Source organism: Xenopus tropicalis, chromosome 3, assembly GCF_000004195.4.
Source record: "Xenopus tropicalis strain Nigerian chromosome 3, UCB_Xtro_10.0, whole genome shotgun sequence".
NCBI lineage: Eukaryota > Metazoa > Chordata > Amphibia > Anura > Pipidae > Xenopus > Xenopus tropicalis.
The window spans coordinates 104395759-104423548 of NC_030679.2; the positions used below are offsets into that span (position 1 = coordinate 104395759).

A 27790-nucleotide genomic window follows, 5' to 3' on the forward strand; every position below is an offset into this window, starting at 1 on the left:
GCCTACATACATTTAAATATTAAACATACATTTATGGGACTTTCCTCCTAATCTCCAGCTCCGTTCCTCTTGTCCAACAAACTTTATGAAAATCTCTGTTGCAAAATTTCATTTTACTAGCAAAAGACCTTCATTTCACCATTATCCTCCTTCAATCACACAGTTTATAAGTGTAAGAGATAAATGACATACCATGACGGAGGATAACCCAGAGACACCAATAAGGCAAGCCATGCCAGTACTGTAGCTTGGGTCGAGCATGAAAGGCACCATGCCACCAACTGAGGCTGCCAACAATCCAGCATTGAGATAATGGCGACCAGGTAAGAGGAGAGGCGCAGAATTCAAAATCCCTAGGACATTATATAAGAGATCTTTAACATAAAAAACTTTTAAAATATAGACAAAAACCCTATAAAACATTTTATTGGATGTTGGTGCCCATTCATATTACAGTTTCATAAAGGGTGATGAGTTTTGGCAAATGCTTTTCACTTACACAAAAAAATAACAGTTTATTCAGATCATTCTTAACTGAGCAAAGATATGATTTTATTTTAAAATGCAAATAAATGTAATTTAATTAGTATGAGATATTAGAATGTTTGTGCTTGTTGTGCTGCAAAAATTCTAAAAGTCTCCGACAGTATCTGGACTATTGTAGAACAGATACATTGCTAGATATTAGTTAATAAAGTTTTATTTTTTTAGAGATAGATATTCTCCAATGATAAATAAAGAGAACTAGAGGACTAGAATTGTTGCAGTTTCACACTGTTTACTTCCCTATAGTGCGATAATTCTGCTTATTTCATGTACTAATGTACTATATGAGTTATATCAATTAGCATTTCTATACCCTACCAGATAGGGAATGTAAGGGTAAGTGTTTAGTGCTTTTGCTACAAAAAAAGAAGCCCTGCTCAACTCCAGAAAGCTGCGGCCTTGAACTTAGAAACAAAAAAAACCTTCCCAGGATGCATATATCCAGCTGTTGTTTATATACAAATACTACAGACAAATCTGGTTGCCTGTAGATGCTGTAGTTCAAAAAGTCCTAGTGGGCTGAAGGATGGACATTTTCTAGTGGGGGCCAAGCGTAACTGTCCTCTGGGCCTAAAAAAGGCTGCTAGCACTTGTATTCCAGCTAAGCTAAAAATGACTTTACTAGGAACAACAACTCACCTTGTAATTTTCCATAGGCTACAAGAGAACCACTGAATGTGACTCCTCCAATGTAGGTGCCTAAATATGCAACCGTTTTGAGGACGTTTGCAGATGGATGCACATCAAGATGTGGATATTCTATCATATACTCAGCTACACATGTCAATACTGCCGCCAAGCCAACCAAGCTATGAAATGCAGCCACAAGCTGAGGAAGATCTGAAATTTCTATTTTTTTAGCAATTGTGAGACCTCAAAGAAAAGAGATAAAATAATTATAAAGTGCAAAGTTACAACTGGCCTGATGCCATTGCAGTGCTTTGGAAGACTGCAGTAGTTATACAGTTAACAGAAACATATTGTTAAGTACAACAACATACACATTTTAAAAGGGGGCATTTTTGCATACACAAGTAGTGGTTTTAATTTTTCAAGAAAATGAGGACACTTAGCAAATGCAGAACTTTTGGCACCACTGACATTATGACTATCTGTCTGCCAATGGGTAACTTCAGTAACAGCATAAGCAAGAAAAATCTATGTTTAATAACTTGTTCACTTTCCACTTTATTGTTAATGCCACATACACTGATTTGTTTATGTTGCTAAAACATTTTCATTGGAGACATTTAGTCATCTAGTTAGACATCTAGTTAGACATCTATAGTTAGACATCTAGTTCACATTTACTTTCCTTGTTTAATGAAACAATTCTTAATTCCATTTTTACTTCTAACTAAGGAAAACCCCTTGTGATTTCAAAATAATCATGTTGGTTTTTTAATGTATGTTAGTTTAAAGGCCATTCTAATACAATTTACAATGATTCTGTAGGAATTTGTAGCTGTAATTGCTTTTGAAAGCCTTTGCTATTCTCTGCTCTACATTTACCATTGAAAGAATGAAATAGTCCCACAGGGCTTTGACTCATTCTGTTACTAAAGGGGTTGGTCATATTTGAGTTAATTAATTTTTAGCATGGTATAGAAAGAGAAAATGTGCAAGTGATGTTCATTTTATTATTATCTCTGCTTTTTATAATAGTTTCTTTTTTTTTTGTCTAACAACTGTCCAGTTTGGCATTGGAGTTGGAGAGAGCCAGAAGAAGAAGGGTCAAAAACTATAAAGAAAATTAATAATGAAGACCAATTTAAAAGATGCTTAGAATAGCCCATTCTATAACATACTAAAAGTTAACCTGAAGGTGAACTACCCCTTTAAGAGACATGAAAAATCACAAAAGTTGTGCAAGGCATTTTGGGAAGACCCTTAATTAAAGAAAAGTTGACTACTGCTACATTGTTTCAGTACTACATGCAGTCAAGATGAACAGTGCAGAGAGTAGCACAGGATGTACATATACAGGTATAGGACCCGTTATCCAGAATGCTTGGGACCTGGGGTCTTTTCATAATTCAGATCTCCCACCTTAAGTTTGCTAAAAAAAAAAAAAAAAATCATTTAAAACAGTAATTAAACCCACTAGGATTGTTTTTTCTCCAATAAGGGGTAATTATATCTTAGTTGGGATCAAGTACAAGGTACTGTTTTATTATTACAGAGAAAAAGGAAACCTTTTAAAAATGTGAATTATTTGATTACAATGGAGTCTATGGGAGATGGCCTTTCCGAAATCCAGAACTTTCTTGATAATTGGTTTCCAGATAAGGGGTCCAATACCTGTACTGCTTTCAATAGCTGTAACATTTAGAAATACATTTTCCAATCTATAATAATTTATAACATGTAAAATGTATGTTGGAAAGTTGCTTACAATTAATTTAGCTTTTATTATGCAGAACATTATTTTTGGTTTTGCATCCCCTTTAACTTAAAAAAAGAATGTCCAGAGTTATTGCTCTCCATTCCTTTGTTTTTCCACTAGCCGTACATGTATGCATTACAAATGCACTAGATTTGACTGTTCCCACATGGTTGCAAGAATATTAAGCAGATCCTAATCAAAGTAGTAAGTAGAGTCTGGGGAGAAACTGACATTACATTCAAAGAGATATTTGCAATATAAATCCCAAAAAGTTTGAAAGAAAGAAAAAATTGAAATATATTAGCCTGAAGCAATTCTCCACACATCTTCAAGAATATTTTTTTAACCCAGTGATACATTCTTCTTAAAATAAATCAGCGGTGCGGTGTACCACAACTGCTTAAAAATCTTTAACCAATTGATGGTAATAATTACTTGTGAGAGATTTACACCAGCCTAAATACATTATATTAAGAGCATATGTTCCTGTCTCAAGGCTCAGAATACTAAAACATGTTTCTGGTTGAAGAGCATATCTCAGCATTATACAGCTTACCAAACTGTCAGTAAAAATAAAATGCAAGTATATGATGTTTGGGGCACAGAATATATGAATTACATCTTATCAAGAATCCAAGTCTGGTAGATATATAATGACAGATATTCAATGCTCCAGGTTGAAAGGTAAGGAGAAACGGAATGTGAACATTATTGTCTGCAATACACAAAGTTTAAAGCTGAACTGCAAACTTAAGCCCAGTGCCCAGTGATCTAATAACAGATAAGTACATGCAGATAAATACTGGGGATGATTTAGAAGGGATAGACTATTGTCTTTTTATCAACCCAAATTACCAATGAAACTACAGTATTTTTGACATGGCACAATAAATTATAATATATTATATTATATATTCCTTTTTCTTCCTCTACTGGCTTCTAATGAATGGGGAAACATTCTATGTACAGGCTAAGGAGAGAATTACTTTATTGCCCTGCACATTAAAGTTTATCCAGTCTGGAGTAAAACAAATTTGGTCGATTCCTCTTCCAATTTATCATTGTTTAAAGCAATGCAGGTTAGAGAAAAACAAACAATTCAGTTCTCACATTTTACCGACTAAATAAATCCTATACTGAAATTTAGTTTTCTGTGATTTTTTTCTATAGCACTGAAGATCAAAAAAATATTTTTAAAAGAACCTGTCACCCTATGAAATCCACATCCTCTTCTATTATTTTATTTAAGCAAAATTAACATTGCTTGTACCAAAAAAACTATTCATAGCACATTTCCTTCATTTTTACAGATTTCATGGTCACAGCAAGTAGGCAGGTGCTTTTGCAGGAATAACAGTTTTCCTTTTGGGTAAGGACAGGTAACCAAGTTTGCACTGTGTTTGCTCTCAGTAATTGAGGTTAGTGGGAAGATGATTGTGCACCTTAGTTTTCAAACCTCGACATAGACTCTCATTCTTAATTGAATTTGGGGCTTTGACTGCCCATTTTTTTCCTAAATTTTCTCTTCCAAACAGAGTGCCCACCTAGTCCATACCTGTACATACCCCAAAAAGAGCAAACACCCCAGAAAAATACTTATTGCCAGAAAAGCACCTGCTGAATTAAGGAAAACAAGAAAACAAGCTCTGACTAATTTAGTTCTTAGTCATTCTTTACATTTTCTTGGCTTTCCTCTATTAGAGATCTGGAAGGTTGCATTTTTCTTTTTGAGATGTTTACGCATAGCTAGAAGGGCTGGAACATATTATACTTTGAAGATCTAAGAAGCAGAATAATAATAGATTCTGCAGAGGGCATGAACTCCATGGAACCCCCATTAATGAATCTATTGAAATCTATTTGAAAAAGGTAAAGAAGCTGTAGTGCATGTTTAATAAATCTATTTCATAACTAGTTTGTATCAATTTTTATCACAGTTACAGTTACTTACCTAACATTTTGTTTATTTTGCTAAATCACCCTCTCGGGGCAGAGATGCATATTTGGAGTGAGAAAATTGTGAGCCCATGACACGGTGCAAAGGCTCAAGGTCCCAGAAAAATATTCAAATCATGATTATATAGCCAAAACCCCCCGGGTGATCTAAACCCATAAAATGAATTGATGTAATCACGTTCACATTTTATATTAATTTTCTAGTTTCAGCAATTAATTGGTTTGAGATTAAAAAATATTTAATAAAAAATAATCAATTTACAGTATTACAATAGACAGAGATGGGGGGGGGGCTTTTTTGTCTTATCTTATTTGCCACTATATTCTACTCTTCAGTTTATGATCTGATTTTGCAGTGAATTTGGCCCAACATAAAGGGGCACATTTACTAATCCACGAATCCGAATCCAAAAATCGGATTGGAAATGAACATTTTGCTTTTTTTTCGTATTGAGCGCTCGTAAATGGCGGGCAAACCTTTGCGACTTTGCATGATTTTGGAAGCCTCCCATAGGACTCAATGGCACTCTGCAGCTCCAACCTGGCCCAAGAAAAGTCACGATACTGAAGCTTGAATGAATCTGAAACTTTCGTACTCGGCGTGACAGTACGATTATTTCGTGACGGCGACGAAAAAGTCGCAGCAATTTGAGAAAAAGTTGTGACAGCGACGAAAAAGTCACGACGGCAACAAAAAAAATCGCAAAAATACTGATCATGACGAAAAAAACACATGCGGACGCTTTTCGGACGTTCGTGGATTAGTAAATGTGCCCCATAGAATTTTAAAATAATTAATTTTCTATCTAAAACCTCTCTGCAATGTAGAGTGAAACTGTTCCCAAGATACTGTCACAATGAGCAATAGAAACAGAAAGGAAATGTAGGTGTCCTAAAATAATATTTAACTAGCAAATAATAGTGCAGCACTTTAATGATAGTGTTTGGAATCCCTGTGTTAGCAAATACATGTCAAAAACATTACTTATTCATAGATTTTTATTATACAGATGAATTTTGTGCCAAAATAAATTAAATTGGAAATTTTCTCAGAAATGGTACCATTGTCATTAAGAGCAACATTTTCCAGAATATTATAAGAAACCATGTGATGTCCAAACTATAAACAGCTCTAACTGAATTCTGATTCCCAAATCCTTCCTCAACAGAATTATTGTTCAGCAACAGTGGGAGAGAAACAATGTGGTGTAACTGGAAAAACCTAATTTTGCATTGTGACTGTCCCCTGACATACAAAATACAGTATAAATAAGTTAAAGTTGGCAAATTCATTATTTTGATATAAACACATTTTTTAATGGCTGAATTTGTTATTATGAACCAAACCCATATATCACCAACCTCACCACATGTTATTTCATAAAGTGCCAACACAACATATTTGACAGAATAAACAGAAAGACACAATCATATAATGTTAAAGAACTTACCTATAGTGCCACCCAAAGTCATGGCAGCAGACATCTGTGTTAATAATTCTGGTGAAGGTTTCAGTGATCCCAAGGTAGCTGCCAAACCCCCTGCCACACCAATCATACCTAGAGCATTTCCAAGCCTGGAGGTACTTTGGCTTGACAATCCTGCTAGTGCTCCAACGCAACAGAGACCTGACGCAAGGTACATCATCTAAATGCAAACCATAGACATGTTAACAGTTTTTCAACTTTGGTTGGCTGTAGATGACTGCTTCTTTATAAATACAAAGCCATTTTAAAACTTGCATTTCTTGTCATTTTTAAACATTCTCATTAAAATAATTTTCATGGTCCCAAAAGCTTTAATAACAAAAGTGATCGCACAGACTACAAAGGTTGGTGTGCAAAAGTGCAATATAACATTTTTATTGGTTTAAATAAGCTAAGCAGCTTTAGAAATAAACAAAACATGCCCATAATAACCCTGTTATGCCCCCATACTTTCCAGCTAAAAAAATAAAAGGAACATGAACCATCTTTCTCAGTAGCATATTTTACCTCTAAGGGTTTTTTTCTTAATTATGCTCTGACACACACGAAATATTTAGCAGGAACAATCATTTATTTTGAATTGTGTTCTAGAACTTTACACATATTCACCCAAAAAGCTGACCTGTTCTATATTATATCCAAGGGCCAGAGAGGTTCCATAACCACCAACAAACAATCCCCCTGGCAGAAGATAAAGGTAATTATATTCTGGTGGATCTGTGGGTCTCTTGAACATATCCAACATCCTTTGGGTAATGAGAAATCCTCCTATTTTGTAAAAAAAACAAAAAAACCCACTCATTACTTCATGACATGTTTTGAAGGAGACAAATGGAGAACAGGTAGAGATTGTATTTCATTGAGGACATATATGTATGGAAATATAAAAGTTATAAACAGTAGGTCTTATTACATGAGCCTTTAGCTTCTTTATCTTCCAATTTATCTAGGAAGCTTAAAGGAGAAGGAAAGGCTAAGTCACTTGGGGGTGCCAAAATGTTAGGCACCCCTAAGTGACTTAAATCGCTTACTTTTACCCCGGGCTGGTGCCCCTGTTGGGAGAAAACAGCACCAGCCCGGGGTACCTGTAGTGAGCACTTCCTCCTTCCTGTTCGCGCGCGCATGTGCAGTAGAGTGAAAAGCAGAACTTTAACAGGGAAGTCGGCTTTTCACTCTACTGCACTCTAATCCGCCTGTCGTTTAGTCGTTGCAAAATGAAGCAGGAAGAAGAAGCGTTCCGCTCCAGGTACCCCGGGCTGGTGCTGTTCTCTCCTAACAGGGGCACCAGCCCGGGGTACAAGGTAAGTGATTAAAGTCACTTGGGGGTGCCTAACATTTTGGCTCCCCCAAGTGACTTAGCCTTTCCTTGTCTTTTAAAGTAGTTGTTGTTAACTATAGGTAAGACTGAAACAGTGGTGTTTGCAGATGTGCAAAATAAATGGCAATTACGCAGTGCAAATAGTGCTGCCTTACACTTCCCTTTCTTTATTTTCACTTTAAATCCAATGCCCTGTAAGTTGGCAATTGCAGTAACTTCAATTGACAATGTTATTGGCACTGGTGCTTGGATTTTTCCATGACCCTAGGGAAAGTGCAGGGATGCTTTAAGGTATCAAGATATCAAGCACATTTATGTATAGATGAAGCTACTAAAATGCATAATTTATAATAATTCATATGGATCTTTTTTCTACGTGCTACATTACTAAAGCAGGCAACACACAATTTAAGGGGTGGAATATTTCACCAATCATCTCCTGGCACAATCTGGCAGATGTTACAGCAAATTTGAGACATATGTAGATGGCCAAAATACAGTTACTCAGTTGATCTGATCTGTTGAATAATTTAGTGAAAATGTAGGTACCTGTCAGGCAATAAAAAGATACACATGCCGAATTGTGTTGCTTGTCAGTACAATGTACGTTTTGGTAGACTAGTGGAATAACAGAGGTTGTCTGGCCAAATGAAGGCTTCAGAAAACCGAAGTGATACATAGGCCTATCCACCACAGATTACCTTTGTTGCTGGTGAAAAGGTATTTCAGAGAGATTAGTAACCCACGATAGCAGAGATTGTGGGTGACTAAATCTGTCCATGGGACATTAGATATCATTAGCCATTATCCAATTAATGGAAAGAATTTGCTAATGGTCTACGGTACGCAGAAAGATTCCTTAAAAGTATATCACATAGGTATTTTCCTGCACTGACACATTAGAAAATACAACTTGGTGGATACAACTTGATGGATACAGGTTTACTAGCAATTCAGGCCACATTGGTAAGGCTCAAATATGTGGCTGGTGATTTCTATAAATCAATAGTTGTAATTCTCAGTTGTCTGTGCAAATACCTTCGGCATTAGAAACAGATCAAACATTTTATGTTAGTTAAAATTTATAACAAATTCAGTAGCAGATATGTATTTTAATGAATGATCCTATTAAATGACAAGCAAATAATCACCCGTATCTTTTTCCTTTCAGTATTAATCACTTGTCTGCCACGGAACTTAGAATCTAGTATTGTGAATGCTCTTTGACCCCGTTAGACACTTTCTCAAACCCATATGTCATTATAGTTTATTCTTCAGTGCTCCCATTTTGTACCTATTTTTGCTATTTAGTTCTGCTTATCATTTTTAGTGTAGAGAAAGCATGTTCAAAAATATATTTTATTTAAATCCTGTTACAAAACATCTGAATAAAACAATAGTCTACCTGCAATATTTATTGATGACACAAAGGCAGCTAGTAAGGCCAGGCTTTCAGGCAAGCTGGAAGGAAGATATGATCCACCCATTAACACCAGCCCACCAGCAGCAGTGAGACCTGAAAGAACAACAGATAGATATTATGTAGGAAGCATGTGTTCTGACTGTTATACTTTCAGTTTACATAATATATCCCCATATAGTATGCCTAAAGTTGTAGATAAATATCAGCCAGAACAGTCAGCATTAAGGCACCATGATTAAAACTTTAAGACCTACCTGAGATAGCATTTGTAACAGACATGAGTGGGGAATGTAGAGCAGGTGTGACACCCCACACAGTATGGTAGCCCACTATTCCAGCAAGGCCAAATGTAGTTACCATCTGAGAGAAAGCTGAATTTGGGGAAACAATGCCCAGGCCTAAAACACCAGTCAAACCTGAAACAACCAAGATAAAGAAGTGATTAGTTTGCAGAAATACACTACTCAGTTAGTCTCAATATGAGTAACATAATCCAAGCAGTAGTCAAATGGCTCCCGGCTAGTTTAAAATTGTTGACTGTCATTTTTAAATTTGCTTTTACACTTTATTCAAGTAACAATATTGTATGCACAGTACAAATGCTTAGCTCTGTTCTGTTTGCAGTTTTGCAAATGGTTTAATCATCCCAAGGCATGGTATAGGTACAGTATATGAATCAACTTGTGTAAATCATTTTTTGGGTTTTTTTATTCTGCAGAAAACATTATCATACCTGAGTAAAGAGCCAAAAAAGCTTTGTCTGATTGCAGCTGCCATTTTAGCTTGGTCTTCATAGCTTCCTGCTGCAGCATAGCTCAGATCACACATTCCTAAGGGTGGGGGGAGTGAGTTTTATGAATTCTTAAGGGAGGGGGGAACAGGAGAGGGGGAGAGGAGAGAACTGAGCAGACTCTGGCCCTGGGAATGAAGGATGTTTCTGGGAGAGGAAGTCAGATACCCTAAGAATATGTTTACAAAAAAGGAAACAAGAAATTATCTGTTTCTTTTGACAGAGGACTTAATGTAGCACTACTGTAAGTGCTTATGGCTGTGTTTACATAGACCTTTCTAATAAAGCTTACTTAGTTTTTCCCTTTCCTTCTCCTTTAAAAAAAGAGACAACCAGTCGATCCGTTTTGAACTCTTTCACACCTCAATGATTAAATAAAGGAATATCCTTGCATACATGCATCTAAACATGTGCAGTTTTTTACTTTATTATCTTTAATTTTGTTCACAGAAGATAGCTTAGGATATGGGGATATGCTGATATCGACACATTCCCAAATCCAGTTTGCCTCCAATCATAATGCACTATATGATAAGAAATTGAGCTGGATTGCTATGATAAAGCTTGGTTAACGTATGAGCTATTTCTATTCTTTTTTTTTTTTTAATATGAGATTTGGCTGATACACCAATTAAGACACAGGTTAAAGTAGTTAATTTTTGGGTGAGCTAGATAGCACTTAGGGACCTTAATCATTTAAGGGACTGGTATTTTATTTGGTAGGCAGGTGATATGATGATTTGCTGCTCCTATGAATCAAGCCCCAAGAAGAGGCATTTGGAGATGCACTAATAATTTCCTTGGCAAATATTCTGTAACTAATGCCCCGAGTCTCTGGTAATTCAGAGAGCCATTTAATATCTCATTTAAGTCGTAACTCCTCTTTCTTTGGAGCATACTCCTTTTATATTTTTGGATAATACATTATGTTTTATTTTATTGATTTTGATTTATTGGTACAAGTGGAGGTAAGTTCTGTCCCCTTTATGCACATTGTTATATTTTACCATGCACACCACTACCAGTTTTACAGTAAAAGAATAATTTAATAAGAACTGATATGTTCTGCTTTCTTATGATAGAACGGAGCGGCTCAGGGGTTCTCTAAACAATAACAGCTTTATGCTTTACAGACCACATTTTTGTGGTTGCAGCAAACTCCCCGTGGCTGTCAAGGGATTAACTTCTTGTCCTTTAACTCCATGTTCTTATTATCTCAGTGACTCATAACAAGTCAACAGTGGCAATGGCAGAATCACACAGAGTTTGTGCAGAAGAAAAAATCACAGATATGTTATGCCATTTCATACTTTTGTAATATGCTTTAGACATCTTCATATTTGACATCATTAACTATGCACAGGGCACAGCCGTAACATCAAATAATTAAACGTAAAAAATAAAAATCACAGGAACCTTTGGGCAAAGCCTGAAGAAAAAAAATTAATTATAATAGAAATAAAAATAGTTTCCAGATGACAATACCTGCTGTGTAAACTCCAGCTGATGTCATTGTTTTCCTAAAAGGAGATTCTGTGGCTTTTCTCTCAGCTTCGATTTCTACAACAGTTTTGTGTTGAACAGGGGCTGCAGGAGGAGCTGTCTTTGGAAGTGGAGAAGGGAATAAGTGGAGACCCTCCTGAAAAAAAAATACAGGCCTAATAGTAATTAATCATTACTGCACATTTCAGACGATCTGCCAACACTGCAAATCTTGGACTACAGCCACAAACCAGTCAGGAGAAGCATGTCCATATTTTCACATATGTGAAACCTATAAGGCCTGTGGAACACTGGCTTGGCGAAAGAAGACATCACATTCATTTTTCATTTAAACCTCATTTAAATCGTATTGTTTCTGTTGGATTGGGAACTGCATCGGCTCACTAATGCGGCCCTTGCTCTGACAAGTCTTGTTGCTGTCACTGTAATTCAACTGGTTATCCCTCGGGACAAACAATCAGATTACTCAGATATTGCCCACCTTAAGGTGGCCACACACGTGGCAATCTGCGATTTTTCGTGCGACCACCGGTCGCACGAAAGATCGTCAGATCCGCCACTAACCTTCAGGGCTGAAACAGGCAGGTAAGGAGGTAGAAACAATAGAATTTGTACCTCCTTCTGCCGATTCAGCGCTGAAGGCAGATTTTGGTCAGGTGCCTTCTATGGCGCCCAATCAAAATCTTTTAACTGGCCCGATCGGCGAGTCGACCGATATGAGCAGCTTCCTGCGATATCGGTCGACTCGCCGACTTGCCATACACGCACCGAATATCGTACGAAACGAGGTTTCGTACGATATTATCGGTGCGTGTATGGCCAGCTTTAGGTAGGCATATTGGTGGAAAGATCTACAAACAAGCAGATCTTATAGTTCATGGCCACCTTTAGTCTAGGAAATGTGTCCCCTTTCAAGTAGATAAACAACTCTTGTGCTTCCTAATAAATACAATGATTGTTTTGCATTACATTTAAATATTATAATATAGTCCCCCCAAAAATGCAATCATACTTATCTCCTCTTTCAGACTCATAGTAAAAGATACATAGGTCAAGCACAATGACTTATTTCAACTTGAAATTTTTGTCCAGTATCATAGTTTTAATAATACTTCCATAGTTTTAGTACCTTTCACACACAGTGCCCAAAGTCTACACAAAATTAGAGGGGGCTCAGCAAAAGGAGAAATAGCATCAGCAGCATCAGGAGAAGGAAGAAGAACAGGCAATGATACAATCTTTGCTAAATTCGGAAACAAGAGACAAAATTTACAGACAAAAGTAAATAGACGTTTCATGGGTGTATTTAAGACATAATGAAATGGGTTGAAAAGGTATGATGGGAGCCAAAAAAAGAAAGTATTGTTTCTGTTGGATTGGGGACTGCATCGGCTCACTAATGTGGCCCTTGCTCTGACAAGTCTTGTTGCTGTCACTGAAAATTAGGTTTACATAATACTATCAGAAGAATGTATGGCTGATGGCTGTAAAGGCTTCCCTCAGTCAACTGCTTTCTAACTGGATCCTACAGGTAGATATTTAATAGGTTACTAGCAGTTTAGTTCAGTTGCCCAGTGTAGATCAGTTGGATATTGCATTTTATTTGGAAAATCTTTGATTAAGTAATTAGGTAGGTATACAAAGGTATTTTATAAAGCAAAGGTGAGTTGCAGATATCACTATATCAGACATTATGTAGCATTCCACTACTATGCACCAGCAACAAATGTGATACTACGTGTATGTCTCTGTGCTTATCAAACCTATGCCAAATACATTGCTAATACTTCCATAAAAGGAAACATAATGAATAATCAGGAGACTTTATGTGTCTGCAGCAGCCCTTTTGATGAATTACTTTATACTTACTCTCATTACCATGGTTCCTCTAATGACATGATCAATGGTGCCATAGTCAAATTCGTCCTTTGGCTCAAGATAAAAATACTCTTTGTCTGGAGCAATTGCTTTTAATAACTTCACAATGTTGTTGGAATACAGGGTACTGGCCTGAGATGCCATTCTGCTTGGCAGGTCTGTGTAGCCGACATGCACAACTCCCTGGTAGGAAAAAGAAAAAGAATACCAATGTGGTTGATCAATCTAACATGACACAAACAATATCACATGCTGAATGTCACGCAAGTTTATCTTTATATGTGCTTTTGGTGTGCAAATTAAAAGTTCTTGACACAGGCACAGCCTCAAATATATCAGGAGAAATAGTTTATAAAAGTACATTCCAGACTTAGCCATCTGGGTTTTTGCTGCTGCCAAGTTAGGTCTACTTGTAGCCAATATTTTTTGGCTGCAGAATCTGATCATTAAGGATGAGAGCAAATAAGAACTTATTCAATACAACTTTTCTCTACAATGGTATTTCTTGTCGGGGAAATAAGAAAAGTCTGATGCAGTCATAAAAAGATATTCCTGTCCCAGAGGTTATCCCCAGCAAATGCAATACAGTATCCAGATGTGCCGGCTGAAGGTTATTAAACTTTAGGTCAGGGACTTTTAAACTTTGGCATTTCGCTCTATTATAATTCTGCTATAATTCTAATTTTTACTTTTGCTCTACTATAATTCCCAGCATCCTCTGATAGCCACTGCCTATTTTTTGGTGGCTCCCTCCTATAACAATAGGAGACAGATTCTGATATACAGTTTTTTTTATCAAGATGCAAGCTTGGAGAGTTGATGGTGACATATATATATATATATATATATATATATATATTATATATACATATATTCTTTTCCGGCACACCCTGATCCAAGTGAACTTTTACGCAACAGCACTGAATTTAATAAAAAATTAATTGCACATATGCAATTCATTTTTTTCATTTTTTATTAAATTCAATGTTGTCAAGACTTTTAAGGCCCCAAGATAAGAAAAAATAGATAAACTGCAGCACATGTCTAGCTGTATTGACTCACTTTATGTAAGTAGAGTTCTCCAGGTCTTGTTGTTTCTACATTTCCACCAGCCTCGGCTGCAAGGTCAACGATCACTGAGCCATCCTTCATAGATTCTACCATGTCCTTGGTGATCAACACTGGAGCTTTTTTTCCTATCAGATACAATATCTGTGTTACTTGACTGTTATATCCATCTTCCTGTACCGCAACTTTTAATTATATTAAAACAGTATCTATGCCCATTATCCTTGCTCTGATTTCGATTAACCTCTTTACCTGAGAAAGTGCTGCACAGCCAGAAATGTTTTTTGTACCTTTAAAATATGATGTTGGGTATTGTGAATTTAAACTCATTGAATGTAATGTTTGGTATTTTAAATAACTTGCGTGCCAAAATAGTGCAAGACAAAGATATTTTTTTTTCATGGTCATCACAGAATGATTTAAGTGTACAACATTTACAGTGTCCAACAGATGAAAAAGCTTTGATCAGTGTTGTTTGTTATTCAGAAAAATAAAATTCTTTCACCCAAACAAAATAATCTCTGCATAATCATATATGCTTCTCTAGAGAATTATTCACTTACAACAAATGATTATGTTGTCACTGAACATCTGCAATAATGCAGTGTTTTGAAAACAAAGTTATTCTTTTTTTTTTTTTTAAATTCATAACTCTGCTTTTCTACGTGACTTTATTCACGTCATTTTAAATTGCCACCCTAACCAGCTGTGCTGGGCAAGCACCTGAAGCCTGAAGTCTCTCCTTTACAATAAAAGCAACTTAAAAGGGGCAATTGTAAACCATGTAGGATTTTTTTTAACATAAAATGAATGAGTCTTCTATTTTCTTGATTAAAAGAAGCAAATTTTAATAAACTGGCTTGAAGGTCCTTCGTCCCTTTGTCTTTTCATATTCTCTCAAGAAAAGCAGTTTTATAAGGGAAACATCCCTTGCGTCAATTCAGTTGTGTTCCTGACTCAACTTGCAAAGTTAGTGTCCTTGCTCAAACTGTCCTACCAAAGCTCTTCTCATCTCCTCTCATAGCCATCCTCTTGTTCTATAAACCCCTTACAGGAAGCCAATGAGGCACTTGACCTAATGAAACTTCGCTAATGAGACAAAGCTCTTGTGGTTTTTTCACAAGGATAGCTACAGAAATAGGCAATACATGTTTGGGACCTGGGGCTTTCTGGATAAGGGATCTTTCTGTAATTTGGATCTCCACACCTTTCGCACTACTAAAAAATCATTTAACCTTTAAAAAACACAACAGGAATGTTTTGACACCAATATGGATACATTATATCTGAGCATTAAGTATAAGGTACTGTTTTATTATTCCAAAGAAAAAGGAAATCATTTTAAAAAAAAGGTTTACTTATTTGATTAAAATGGAATTAATGGGAGATGGCCTTCCTGTAGTTTGGAGCTTTCTGGATAACGGTTTTCAGATAATGGATCCCATACCTGTGCTTAAAGCTTGCACATAACTATCTATTATTGAAAAATGTCTGCACAGTTTCTAAAAGTCACAGCGATAATGGTTAAACCCTTGCAATGCTTGGTGCTTTTCACTCTTACCGGGAATAAGTGCTGTGCTGATTATGACGTCAATTTCTTTACACTGCTTCGCAAAGAGAGCAAGTTCAGCTTCAATAAATTCTTTAGACATTTCTTTAGCATAACCACCGACACCTTCTCCTGTTTCAGCAATCTCCACTTCCAGGGGTTCTGCTCCAAGGGATTTGAATTGCTCCAGGGCTGGGGGTCTGGACAAAATAATTGCAAATGCAGTAATGCAAGCTGACTATTGTGAGAGAAAAAAACTGCATTAACAACTGCTTAGAAAAAGTAATATAAGAAGGTGTTCCATGATCTACAGACTTCTCAGACTATTTCAAGGGACACAGTTTCCATCAGTATGCACTTCTACGTGTATTTGAGGATTCATGGTCTTATCTTTTTTGTAGCTGTTTTATATCAAGAGGCAAGCACTAGAATACAGTACAATACATGTACATACATATAAGGGCAATCTGAGATATGTGTGTATATATGAAAGGGAAGGTAGATAGAACAGACAACTGACATGCAGTTGCAAGGCAATATATTTGTCTTTTCAATTTTCATTTTCTCTTTAGCATATGCTAAACTGCTAAGCATAAAGCAATGGCAGCAAGGTGAAAATATATACCAAGGATAAAGAACATTTTTTTAAAAATTGGCTTCCTAAATGGGGCCATTTATACACATGTTCATCCCTATTAATAGCCATATTAGCCAGTCATATTTTATATATTTATTTATCTATTTATTGAGCAGTGCAAATGGAAATCCTTTATACTTTTAGTCATATGTTTTACTCTTATATTCTCCTAAACAGAGAATTAGCTTTTACAACAGCCACTAAAATCTCTTCTGTCTATGCCTCTACCAGTTCCAGGCAAAGGGAATGTGAAAATAAACTTTGTTCCATTTGTGGTGTTTAATTTATAAATAAAACAAACAGATTTTCAGAGTAAACATGTTAGCTAATTACAATGGGAACTGATCTGCAGCAAAGCTCTGTATTCAGTTGCTATACTTACTTAAGTTCAGTTACAACAAAATAAAAAAGGGAAGAAAATAAGTGATAATGTAGAAGATATATTAACCCTAAGTGATTAAAATAAGATTACAGAAATACATAAAGAAATAATTACTAAATAATAACTTAGCATTTAAAGTTTATAAATGAAAGAGGAATAAACAAACATACTGTAGCTTTATCTAGTGTAGTAATACTCTACTTAAAAAAGAATAATTCTAGCTCATCTGGAAATATTTCTTAGACTTTTTTTTTAGAAGATGGTAAAAAAAAACTATGTAGGCACCAGAGATATAAAGAAATAAAGAAATGTTGGGAATTCAGTGCAAAGACAGTGATTAGATTTTAGGAGATCATAACAGCAGTTACTGGGAGTCTCAAGAGAGCCAAACAGTAAGTAATGGAGTGGAGTAATAGTTTAGGGTTTTCTTAGCTAACACCACCACAGTTGCAAATATACAATCTGTAAAGCTTAGTAGCAAGCATACCTGGCATTGCAAGTAATGTAGGAGGGATTTTGTAAAGTATGGTTAAAAAAAGAGGATTATCGCTAGGGAATTCAATAGAATAGCAGAACTTAGGAGGGAACACATCTACCCCTGGGTCTGTACATTTGGGTCCCTTCTCTACACCCAGGACTGCCAATCCTTCTAATTCCCCTTGGCAGTGCTTCAGGCTGCTCACGAGCTAACCTGATCCTAACTCTCACTCCTAGAGCGAACAATTACAAAACTATCCTTACACTGTCTTCACCTACTGGCTTTACCTCCACCCAGGCTCTAAGTACCATCCACCCCCTCCAACCGGTGGGACCCAGGAGGCCGAGCACTGGCTTCTCTTTTTATAGAATAGAACAATGACACTGCCAGGGAAATACTTTAACCTAAGATAGCAAAACAGCTTCCCTTCCAAACTGAAAAGTAGGACCACACTTTCAAAACATCACTGTTTAAAATGTTAGGGGACTGCCGGAATAAAGGCTAAATAAACCTTCAGTCCTCTACACGCCCATGGGAGATAAAAAAAAAAAAACTGGGTAACAAGAAGTCAGTTTCTGTTGTTTAAGTGAATTTTAAAAAGGGGGAAACACTCACCAAAGACACGTGAGTAGAACAGTAAAGTGAAGGGATAGTAAGAATAGTTCCTTCACTCTCATATGGTAATAGCAGATTTGGTCATCTGTGGGTTTAACGTGGGGAACCTCTTAGTATTGTCTTATTAGTCTTTGTGTTTTACTACTACAGGGTTTATGTGAGTATATTAAGATGCAAAAAGTCATGGGGAGATTGGCTTCACATGATCTAGCATGTTGTGGAATTCATTTTAGGCACAACATTATATATAAGGTTTCCAGATCTGCAAGAGCTTAATAATGTTTTCTGGCATATATAGAGGGCTTCAGCCTCCTAGGTTTTCCCTGGGTCAAGTGTTTTGAATGCAATCGCTTAAATACTAAATCACAGACTAGTGCATTGCTGCCGACCCAGATGAAACTTAACTAAGTTGCTATTGCTTTCAGTATTCTTTACTGTATAGACATTACAGTTTTGTGGTTGGAGACCCTGAGAAGGCTGCAAATGCAACTTAAGATACTGCACAAACATATTCCCTAAAAAAATCTGTCAGAGGTTGACAAACATGTGAATTCAGAGTCATATATATATTTCCATTTCCAGATGTCTACTAGCCTTAAAGACTACATATATTAGGAAATAACAGACTGCAGGATTGTAACTATGAGTAGACAGTAGATGCATTTGCCTAGGGTGCAGAATCTATCTGCCTAGCCCTAGTACAGCAATGCCATGGGCCCGCTTGTCACTATTACACATCACTGCTACTGCTCATCACCCCCAGCTCCTCAACCCACTCCTCTACCCCTCTAATCACCCTTAGATTTGGCCTGGCGTTAGAAAATTATTGAGCAATAAGGTGTAACACTGGGTAAGAAAAGCCAGATTCTGTTGAATGGGTGAAAAAAGAGTAAAGGCAGAAAATGTGGATATTCATTGAAGAAAAAGCAAACATCTATCGGATTGCTACATTTTCTAGATTATTTGGTGAAATGCTGATCAAAACAAAAGAGAGCATCATGAGTGGAAGTTTATTTTCAAATGGTTTTAGGAGTAAAAGAAAAATCTGAGATAATAAAGGTCACATGATGAAGTCAATGTATTGCCCAATGAATATGTCTCATTTGGCAAAAAGCAGTCCAATCCAATCAGTAGAATAAAGAAGGGGTTGTTGGTGATTCACATGTGCAGACGGATGCAGTCATACCACAGTTGTTTATTACTATACTGCATAATTTGTGTGACTATAATTCAGTTTGATTAACCAGATCAGTTAAATAATGTGCAGATTCAGTTCTTGGTTTTGTGATATGTTCATTGCATTGATGTTTTCATGATAAATCAAGAGATTTGCATTTTAAGTTGAAATGAATTGGGCTAGTTGGTTTTTTAACAATTCATTAACCGTATTTTCATAAGCAAGCTTATTTACAATGCAACAATATAGCCTCCCAGATTCCTAGAAAAAGAGGTTTGCAAGATTTCATAACTGAGGGTCTTTGCTAGTTTAAGCATGAAAGGAATGCACAGTTGAAATAAATAGATCCAATGGATTTGAATCTCTTACATTCAGTGCTTTTAAAGCCATCTGTAAAAAGTAACAGAGAGATAAACAAAACTAAAAAGCATGTCAAAGAAGGAAAGAAGTGTGGGAGGGAGGAAATGAAAGACTAATATCTGTGTATAGAGATATACAGTATTTCTGTTCATTTACCTGGTGTCAAATCCACGCACAATAGCTCCCATGGCTTTTGCAGCACCTGCAGCAGCGAGACCTGCAACTCCACCACCAATAATTAAAACCTGTATAAAACAAAGATTTTCTTGTGTAACCCACATTCTCAGAATGGAGAAGGTAGGTTAGTGAGTAGTATCATTAATAATGATCATAACAAAATCAGCCGGTGAAAATGGGGTTAGAATTAAGTTGGAGTATTTAAAGCAGGTTTTGTTGTTTTTTTAAGATAAAAAGTTGCGACTTAGAATATGCTATAATGCTATGAAGTCAAGATACATTAGAAAATGAATAAGTAGGGGAAATAAATGAGAGTTTGGCATCATACTTAAAGGAGAATCAAACCATAAAGATAAAGCTAGAAATGCCATGTTTTATATACTAAACTGACTGCACTGGCTTAAGGTTTCAGCATCTCTATAGAGTAATGATATAGGTCTTTACAGTTGTCACAGGAGCTCTCCATCTTGGATTCTGTAAAAACTGTCCAGGACAGTGCACATGCTCAGTGGGCTCTGAGCAGCCATTGGGAAGCTAAGCTTAGGGGTCGTTGCAAATGATCAAGCAGGCAATGAGGCTGGCCTATCATATAAACGGATGCTACAGGACTAATTATTGAATTCTGATGCTAATTTCACAGGTTTCAGAGCTGTCATATAATGTGAAGAAAGTTTTTTGACCATAGCCGCTAAATACCACTCCCATTTTACTACATTTGGCAGTTTATTTAAAGTTTGAACACATTTCTGGGGGTTTTGGGGTCGTTTTTTGTGTTATTACAGTTTTGCCCTTTAAGCTGCAAGTCTCAGTTCCCCCAAGAGACCTGTTTAGCTTATTAGTTACAATTGTATTTCAGTGCAGGTGTGGCTTGTTAACTTTCTGGGCTCTCTGCCAAAATCTACCTACTTAATTAAGTCTGAGAAACAATGTATCTAAGTGCAGGTGACGCTTGTTAAGATTTATGGGCTCTCTGCCAAAAGCTACTTCTTAATTAGTTTGTATCTATTTTAGCATTCAATGCAGAAGATCAAAGGGAAATGAGGGACTTTTTAGTAAGAGTCCGGGACTGTGGGCTGAGCTATGAAAAGCAGGATGGTTGGGAGGGATGTTATATTCTAAATATACAGTATATTGTAAGTGGGCCCCTAAGCTCAGTAAGTGACAGCAGCACAGAGCATGTGCAGTGAATCAGCAGAAAAGAAGATGGAGCTACTGGGGCATCTTTGGGGGCACAGACCTTCCCTGCTACAGGGCTATGGGTGCCTTGGGCTGAGAAGCCCAAAACATACAGTACAACATTTCTAGCCTATTTCTTTAATTAAGCATTAATTCTCTTTTAAGCATTGGCTAAAGTGAATATGTTCACTGTGGGATGGGAAAAGAGGCCATTGTTTACAGTACATTAATATGTATATTCAATACATACCTTTGCTGGGGGCACTTTTCCAGCTGCTGTTATTTGACCAGTGAAAAATCTACCGAAGTGATTAGCAGCTAGTACAGTCGCCTTGTATCTAGAAGGGGGCACAATTGCTTTTATTATTTTTCAAAAATTCCTAAATATTTTAAAATGTTTGCTAATAGAGATCTGCTAGCACAAAGAAAGCTTTTAAAAACAAATAGTAGTTGTAAGTAAGTCTGGGACTTACTTATTATCATCATTTTCAGTCTTGTGGAACCATTAAAATGACTTTGATGACCTCTTTGTTATGATTATTTCCACAATTACTATTTTGCATCACTTTTTACAAAATGTTATAAGTATACCCAATTGCGTAGCACTTTCTTCTTACCCAGCAATGTTGGCCATGGAGCTAAGAGCATCATAGCCTTGCGCTATAGTAACTCGAGGTACTTGGTCCATTGCCAAAACAGTAAGTTTACGTTGTGCAAGTCTATCCATTACATCAGGGTTCTGAGCAGGATAGATGAAACTAACAAGTGTTGCTCTTTCCTTGAACAGTTCCGATTCATGAGTTCCTAACACTTCGTTAAAACAAGGCGCTCGTACCTTAAAGGAAAAGTAATGGTAAAAACTAAGTAAGCTTTATCAGAAAGGTCTATATAAATACAGCCATAAGCACTCACAGAAACGCTGCACTGAGTCCTCTATCAAAAAAACACAGGATTTTATGTCTTCTTTTATGTAAACATGTTCTTCAGTATCAGACTTTCTCTCCTTTAGGGCTCCTTCAGGTTTGGGGCACGAGTCTCTCCTCTCCCCCCTCCCAAAAGAATTCATAAGAATTCTCTCTGAGCTACCAATGGCTAGAGCTACAGCAGAAAGCTTGAGACAAAGCTGAAATGGCAGCTACTATCTTAAACAGACAGAGGTAGCTTCTAGGGCTGCTTATGGTAAAGCTTTCTGCAGAATAAATATAGCATTCTAGGTGGCATTAATGTAACTAATATATTGGCAGTAAAATGCCAAAATGACTTTCCTTCTCCTTTAACAAGATAAAAAGCAAAGAGAGGATCCAGTTAGAGTAAAAACTGATTTTTTTTTTTCAGATTTTGCTTTTCAAAAACCACTTATTTTTCAAGTTATGCATATTTTGGAAAATACATTGCAGAAATGATAGCATATTATGATTGGGAGAAAATTGCAACCTCCTAATTTCCAATCTGTAGCTCTGGCAAAAAAGTTACTGGAAGTTTTGAAATTATTTCGGAGCTTTTTGGCATGTAGCATACTTTTACTGCATATAGATTTTTAACCCAAGCCAAACCTATAAAGCAACTAATAGGTTAAACTCAAGATATAACACAAAGTCCCCCATATAATTTGTAAATTGGCCTTTAGTCTGATATTTTGATATATGCTGATAACACAGTAAACATTCTTAACAGACAGCATTAATGTACTTGTCTGCCTTTGTATGTTCTACTGCTATTTGCTTGAAAATAATTAGAAGGAAACCTGCTGTTTCTGAGCTACCACTGAACTGCAACAGTATTCCCAGCCATTACATTGCCAGTGCTGATAACCCTGACATCTGTTCCTGCATCAGAGGCTACATATTGCATCGCTGAATTTGTATTAATATCTAATATCCTATATTAATAGTCCTCTAATTGACATTACAGTTTAATTTAAATCTGCAAGTAAAGCCAGAATGTACTTTTAGTTTTACTTATTCACCCAATGTGCTGGTTCCAAGTCTTCCAGCTTGCAAAGTAAATGGTGGTTTTAGACACTAAGGGCCTGATTCACTAAAGGGCGATAAAACGTGCGCTATTCTTATTGTGCGCTAAAATTTTTACCGCCGTTTAATTTTGGCGATTTTTCGCACGATTCACTATAAGCATACTCGCGCTTTTTTACGCGTGATATTGCAAGCGTTATTTAACTCGCGAAAGCCTATTTCAATGCGGTATTTGCCTGTACATGCGCTAAATTACGCGAATAATCGCCGAATATGAATGGTAGCATAGAAATAGTGTATAAAAATTGTCGAAGCATATAAATGGTGTATATAAATATTAGCCACATATAAATGGTAGCATATAAATGGTATCATATAAATAGTAGATGCTTATAAATAGTAGCCACTAGTGATGAGCAAATGTGTTCTGGTTTCTTTAGTGAAAAATTAGCAAATCTTTCGAAAGATCCCCGAAACGGCAAAAATGTTGTGCGGGCAAAAAAATTGTTGCCCGTGACTATTATTTTTTGACACTTGTATCAATTTGTGGATGTGTGGTGAATTTTTGCGTGGCGAATTTTTTCATGCGTTTTGCCATTGGCGGATTGTTTTGCAAACGCATGAAAAAATCTGCCGCGAAAAAATTCAACGCACGTCCAAAAATTCGCTGCGAATCCATGCCTGGCGAAACATTTCATCACTTGTAGCCAAATAGAAATAGTTGCGCAAATGAACGCACGCCATGTTAGCCATACACGCCAATACTTGCGGAAAATTACTGTATTAAAAATGAACATTTCGCTGCAAACTGGCGGCTGCGTCACTCTGGGGGAAACACAGACTTGAATAAATAACACTGTAAGTCCATATTTTATTGCAAAAAATCATTTACTGTACTTTTGTATAATTTTTCGCCTGCCTGTAGTAGGTGTTAATTTTCGTATAGCCGAATGCGATATTTAGCGCGCAAAAGTTATAGTGAATCATGCGATCGTATTCTTTTCAGCGCGGAAATTAACGCAAAATGGTAAAACTAGTGCGAGAAATACCCCATGCGAAAATGGCGATTTTTCGCACGCGATAATACTATGGTGAATCACGCGCAAGTTATTTTGCGTTTTTTAACGCGAAAAAAAGTGCGATAATTTTTATCGCCCTTTAGTGAATCAGGCCCTAATTGTTTTAGCAAGGTTGTATTTCCTCGTTTTGGGTGTCACCTGGCTGCAACAGAACAGCGACAGAAGCAAATTTGTGCTGCAGATAATACATCGATTGCTAAACTGAATTTAGCTTCAAACAAGCCAAAAAAACCCAAAAAACTTGCCTTCAGTACAATGTCTGAACCAAACACAGATCTGGTGTCACTTAGTGAAGCACCTGCTTTTTTGTACTGTTGGTCAGAAAACTTTGCTTCCTCGCCTGCTCCAGTTTCCACCTGGATGTTGAAACCTTGCTTTATCAAAGCCTGCACGCCAGCAGGAGTTACTGCCACTCTCTTCTCATTTTTTGAGATCTCTTTTGGGACTCCCACAACTAGATCTCGGAAAAGGGTACCTTTTAAGAAGGAAAAGTTAAGAAGGCTTAAAAATTTAGATAAACAATTACATATTTAGGAATCGTGCAGTAGTATATCAGCTCATACTAGTCAGCAGGCACAGTAAGGATTCCAGGCTCAGTATTGGTATAAAATACACAAACACACTAAAATAATCACATAGGCTGTGTATGCTTTTAGACAATTGTTTAAAGAGGTTCTTGAATTTATTTATTGTATTCAGATTTTTGGTTTTGATTTTTTTCCCTGAGAAGCTCTTATGTAGCATTGGCAACACAGGGATAAAAAGCAATGACAATTCTCAAGCTTAAAAGAATTGGTACAAGACAGGATGAGCACTGCCTACATCCAATTTCCTTCACATCATCTGGTCCTGTTCCTTCCATAGGCAAATTCTGGTCAGATGTAATTAAGCCTCTAGCTAGTAATCTGGCTATGCCTAGGATTGTAGACCCAACTGTTTGTCTTTTGGGAGGAAAAGATAACTTATTATACAATAACGCAGCCAAGAAGGCAGTAGTACGTTTAACTTTTGGAAACTTACCTTTGATTGAAGGAACTTATAATGTCAAAAGGTGTGGTGAAATTAGATAAAATTTGTGGTCGTAAGTGTGACCCAGATACTCAGGAATCCTGTCATCATGTAGTGAAATTCCACATACAGATAGTAGTAACATTGAACTGTAGTGACAAAGGGAATCAATCTTTTGATATGGACCTACAGTTGTACTTATGAACAATCTCTGACTCTACCATGCTGTTCTCATTGTGTATAATTTATTATGTATCGTCCAAATTCTGTTGAAAATGCATTGTGTCTGTTGTTATGCTCAGAAAATAAAATTAAAACTTTACCTTTAATAAAAGCAATGACAATGAGTTCAAATTTTACAGAGTTTGCAGGATTTTACAGATGTGCACTGTTTTTTTTCAGTCATACAACTTTGTAATCTTCTATAAGGTAGATTTAGGGCAATTGCCTGATTCCCTGCATGTACAGGGTCATCAAAGGATGCAAAAATGTATGTGCTTTTATTTTTTTGTAGTTCTGAATATCCCTATATTCAGAACTACAAAAAAAATAAAAGCACATACATTTTTGGATCAGTACAGTTTGCCCATGTAGTTGTAAAGCCATGTTTCCTACTGCTGTACATATTATCTGAGGTATTTCTAGGAATTCTGACCACGTGTGATCAAAAAATCCAATCAAATTATTCTTATCATGGGGCTGATTCACTAAAGGTTGATAGCGCTTATCGCAATCTTTTTTTGCGTTAAAAAGCATGCGATAATTCCTGATTCATCAAAGTCATTTTGCATGAGTTAAGATGCATATCGCATGTACAAAAAAATGTGCGGTAATTGCGGTAATTCTCGCATAGAAATAATACTAAAGCATGATTCACAAACACATATGAAGCGCTAAATGCGCTAAATATCACACCTACTTGGGGCAGGTGGTACTTAAAGAAAATTGTGGTTCGTGAGCTTTTGGCAACACAACATGGAGTTTGCAGTGGGATTTTTTCAAGTATGTGTTGGCCCTAGAGTGATGCATCCTTCAGTTTTTCAGGGAAATGGTCATTTTCAGAACAGTAGTTTTCCAAAAGTAATGGTTATGTGCGTAAAATTGTGCGCTAATATAGCACGTGGCGAAATATATTGCGCACAGCAATAAATAATGCACGCTGCGGAAAATAACACAAGAAAAACGCTTATCATGAGTTAAATAACGCAAAGAACATTGCTTCTTATTTATGACACGTGTCCTTTTAGTGAATCGAGCGGTAAGTCCCAAAAAATAAGAAGCAATAAAATTTTTAACACATGCTAAAAATAGCGCTTGTTTTATCGACCTTTAGTGAATCGGCCCCAGTCTGTACATTTCAATTTGCCTCGTGCAATTTTACAAAATCTGTCTAATCAGATTATCTGTCTAAACAGCATTATTATGTTTTTTTTTATTATATTTTATGCTTTCACCAAAGATTGGCCCAATTACCCCAGGGCTCCCTGTTTTTGTTATACTACTCCCATCTTTTCATCTTTCCTAGCGCTCCTTAACCCTCATGAACGATCATTGAATGCGACAATCCTGAAGGTCCAGAGGAAGCAGAAAGAAATAAGAAAGACTTGGTAGCCATTGCTACACATCCATATGGTTCCCTGTCTGCTAATATGGAAATTAAAGATTAGACAGACAGTTCTTATAAACTGGTTTAAATGCTTGAAAAGACTCAAGTGTGGATTTAGTATCAAGAGCTTGTTAATTGGTACATTAAGCAGATATTAAGACATTATTATGCAGAAATTAAGCAATTCGGGTTGTGATATGTATGTGTACAATTCTCAAAGTATAATTATCCATGCACATCTTCACTTATATTTGAATAGTTTTTTTATGAAGGGAAAACAGGTTAGAAAACAGATTCTTGAACCTGTCAGAACTATGAAGGGATTCCTCTGTTCACTGAAATTGTACAGCAGGCTGAAACCAGGCACATGTAGATAATAAAGTGTGCCTATGAAAGCAAGAGCAGATTTATCATAGGAAATGCAGCACATTCATTTTTCTGTGTAAATATGTCGGCACCGATTGATCTGTAGGAAATAAAAAATGATTCTAAAATATTTTTCCACAATGATAAAATTGCAAAAATGCGCCATAAGTGATATTTGTTTCCAAGAGACTAACAGGGTGTGGAAGGGAAAAAACCTTGAACTTTACTATTATCCAAGAAAAACATTGCTTTCAAGTTAAGCTTACAAATGGCCCGTATATTTTGCTTGTGATTCATTTCCAGATTTCTTGTGTTTACTGGTTTAAAAGAAAATTATTTTCATCTTATCATGCACAACAGACTAGAAGCAAGCTGGGATGAAACAGCAGGCAGCCTTCTTTGGGAATGGCCATTGCAAATATGTTATTGGAACATCATTGTCACATAAAAACGTTTAAATAATCTATAATTATGTGGGGTAGTGTATAAGTGGTACATACACAGGCAGATACAAAAAAAGTAAGTTAGATTGGCCACTCTTCAAATTGGCTTGGAATCATGGAAATTCTTATCAGATGTGTTAGTAAATTCTTTTGGTTGATGAGTATGTTGGTGTATATATAGTTATATATGCATAATTCCAATGGATGAACTGCTCTCCAACTATATTGGTTTCTTCAGCTAACTGCTAAACAAAGATTCATGGGCCATATAGGCTACAAAAGCTAAAAAAAAGCAAAGAACAGCATATAATAATAAAAAAAAGCCCACTATCCTAAAAGCAGTTTTTGTGTAGCAGTTTATAAGCAAAAAAGTTGCACTACAGTTGCATTTAGTTGACTGAAACTACTTATT

General features: G+C 36.4%; 1 protein-coding gene across 2 annotated transcripts in view; it reads right to left on the reverse strand.

Annotated features, from left to right (window-relative positions):
• The window catches only part of LOC100490887 (NAD(P) transhydrogenase, mitochondrial), a 67205-nt gene that overhangs the window by 38034 nt on the left and 1381 nt on the right, over positions 1 to 27790 (reverse strand). For both annotated transcript variants that reach the window (XM_004912605.3, XM_002936571.5), the window contains exons 3-16: positions 24201 to 24430; positions 21524 to 21741; positions 21157 to 21244; positions 19710 to 19798; positions 15917 to 16104; positions 14350 to 14483; positions 13279 to 13470; positions 11392 to 11545; positions 9371 to 9532; positions 9099 to 9209; positions 6998 to 7143; positions 6340 to 6535; positions 1186 to 1419; positions 193 to 353 (exon numbers count right to left, since the gene is read on the reverse strand). In XM_004912605.3, coding sequence (XP_004912662.1) covers positions 193 to 353; positions 1186 to 1419; positions 6340 to 6535; positions 6998 to 7143; positions 9099 to 9209; positions 9371 to 9532; positions 11392 to 11545; positions 13279 to 13470; positions 14350 to 14483; positions 15917 to 16104; positions 19710 to 19798; positions 21157 to 21244; positions 21524 to 21741; positions 24201 to 24430 — 2303 coding nt within the window. The remainder of the gene's footprint in view (positions 1 to 192; positions 354 to 1185; positions 1420 to 6339; positions 6536 to 6997; positions 7144 to 9098; positions 9210 to 9370; positions 9533 to 11391; positions 11546 to 13278; positions 13471 to 14349; positions 14484 to 15916; positions 16105 to 19709; positions 19799 to 21156; positions 21245 to 21523; positions 21742 to 24200; positions 24431 to 27790) is intronic.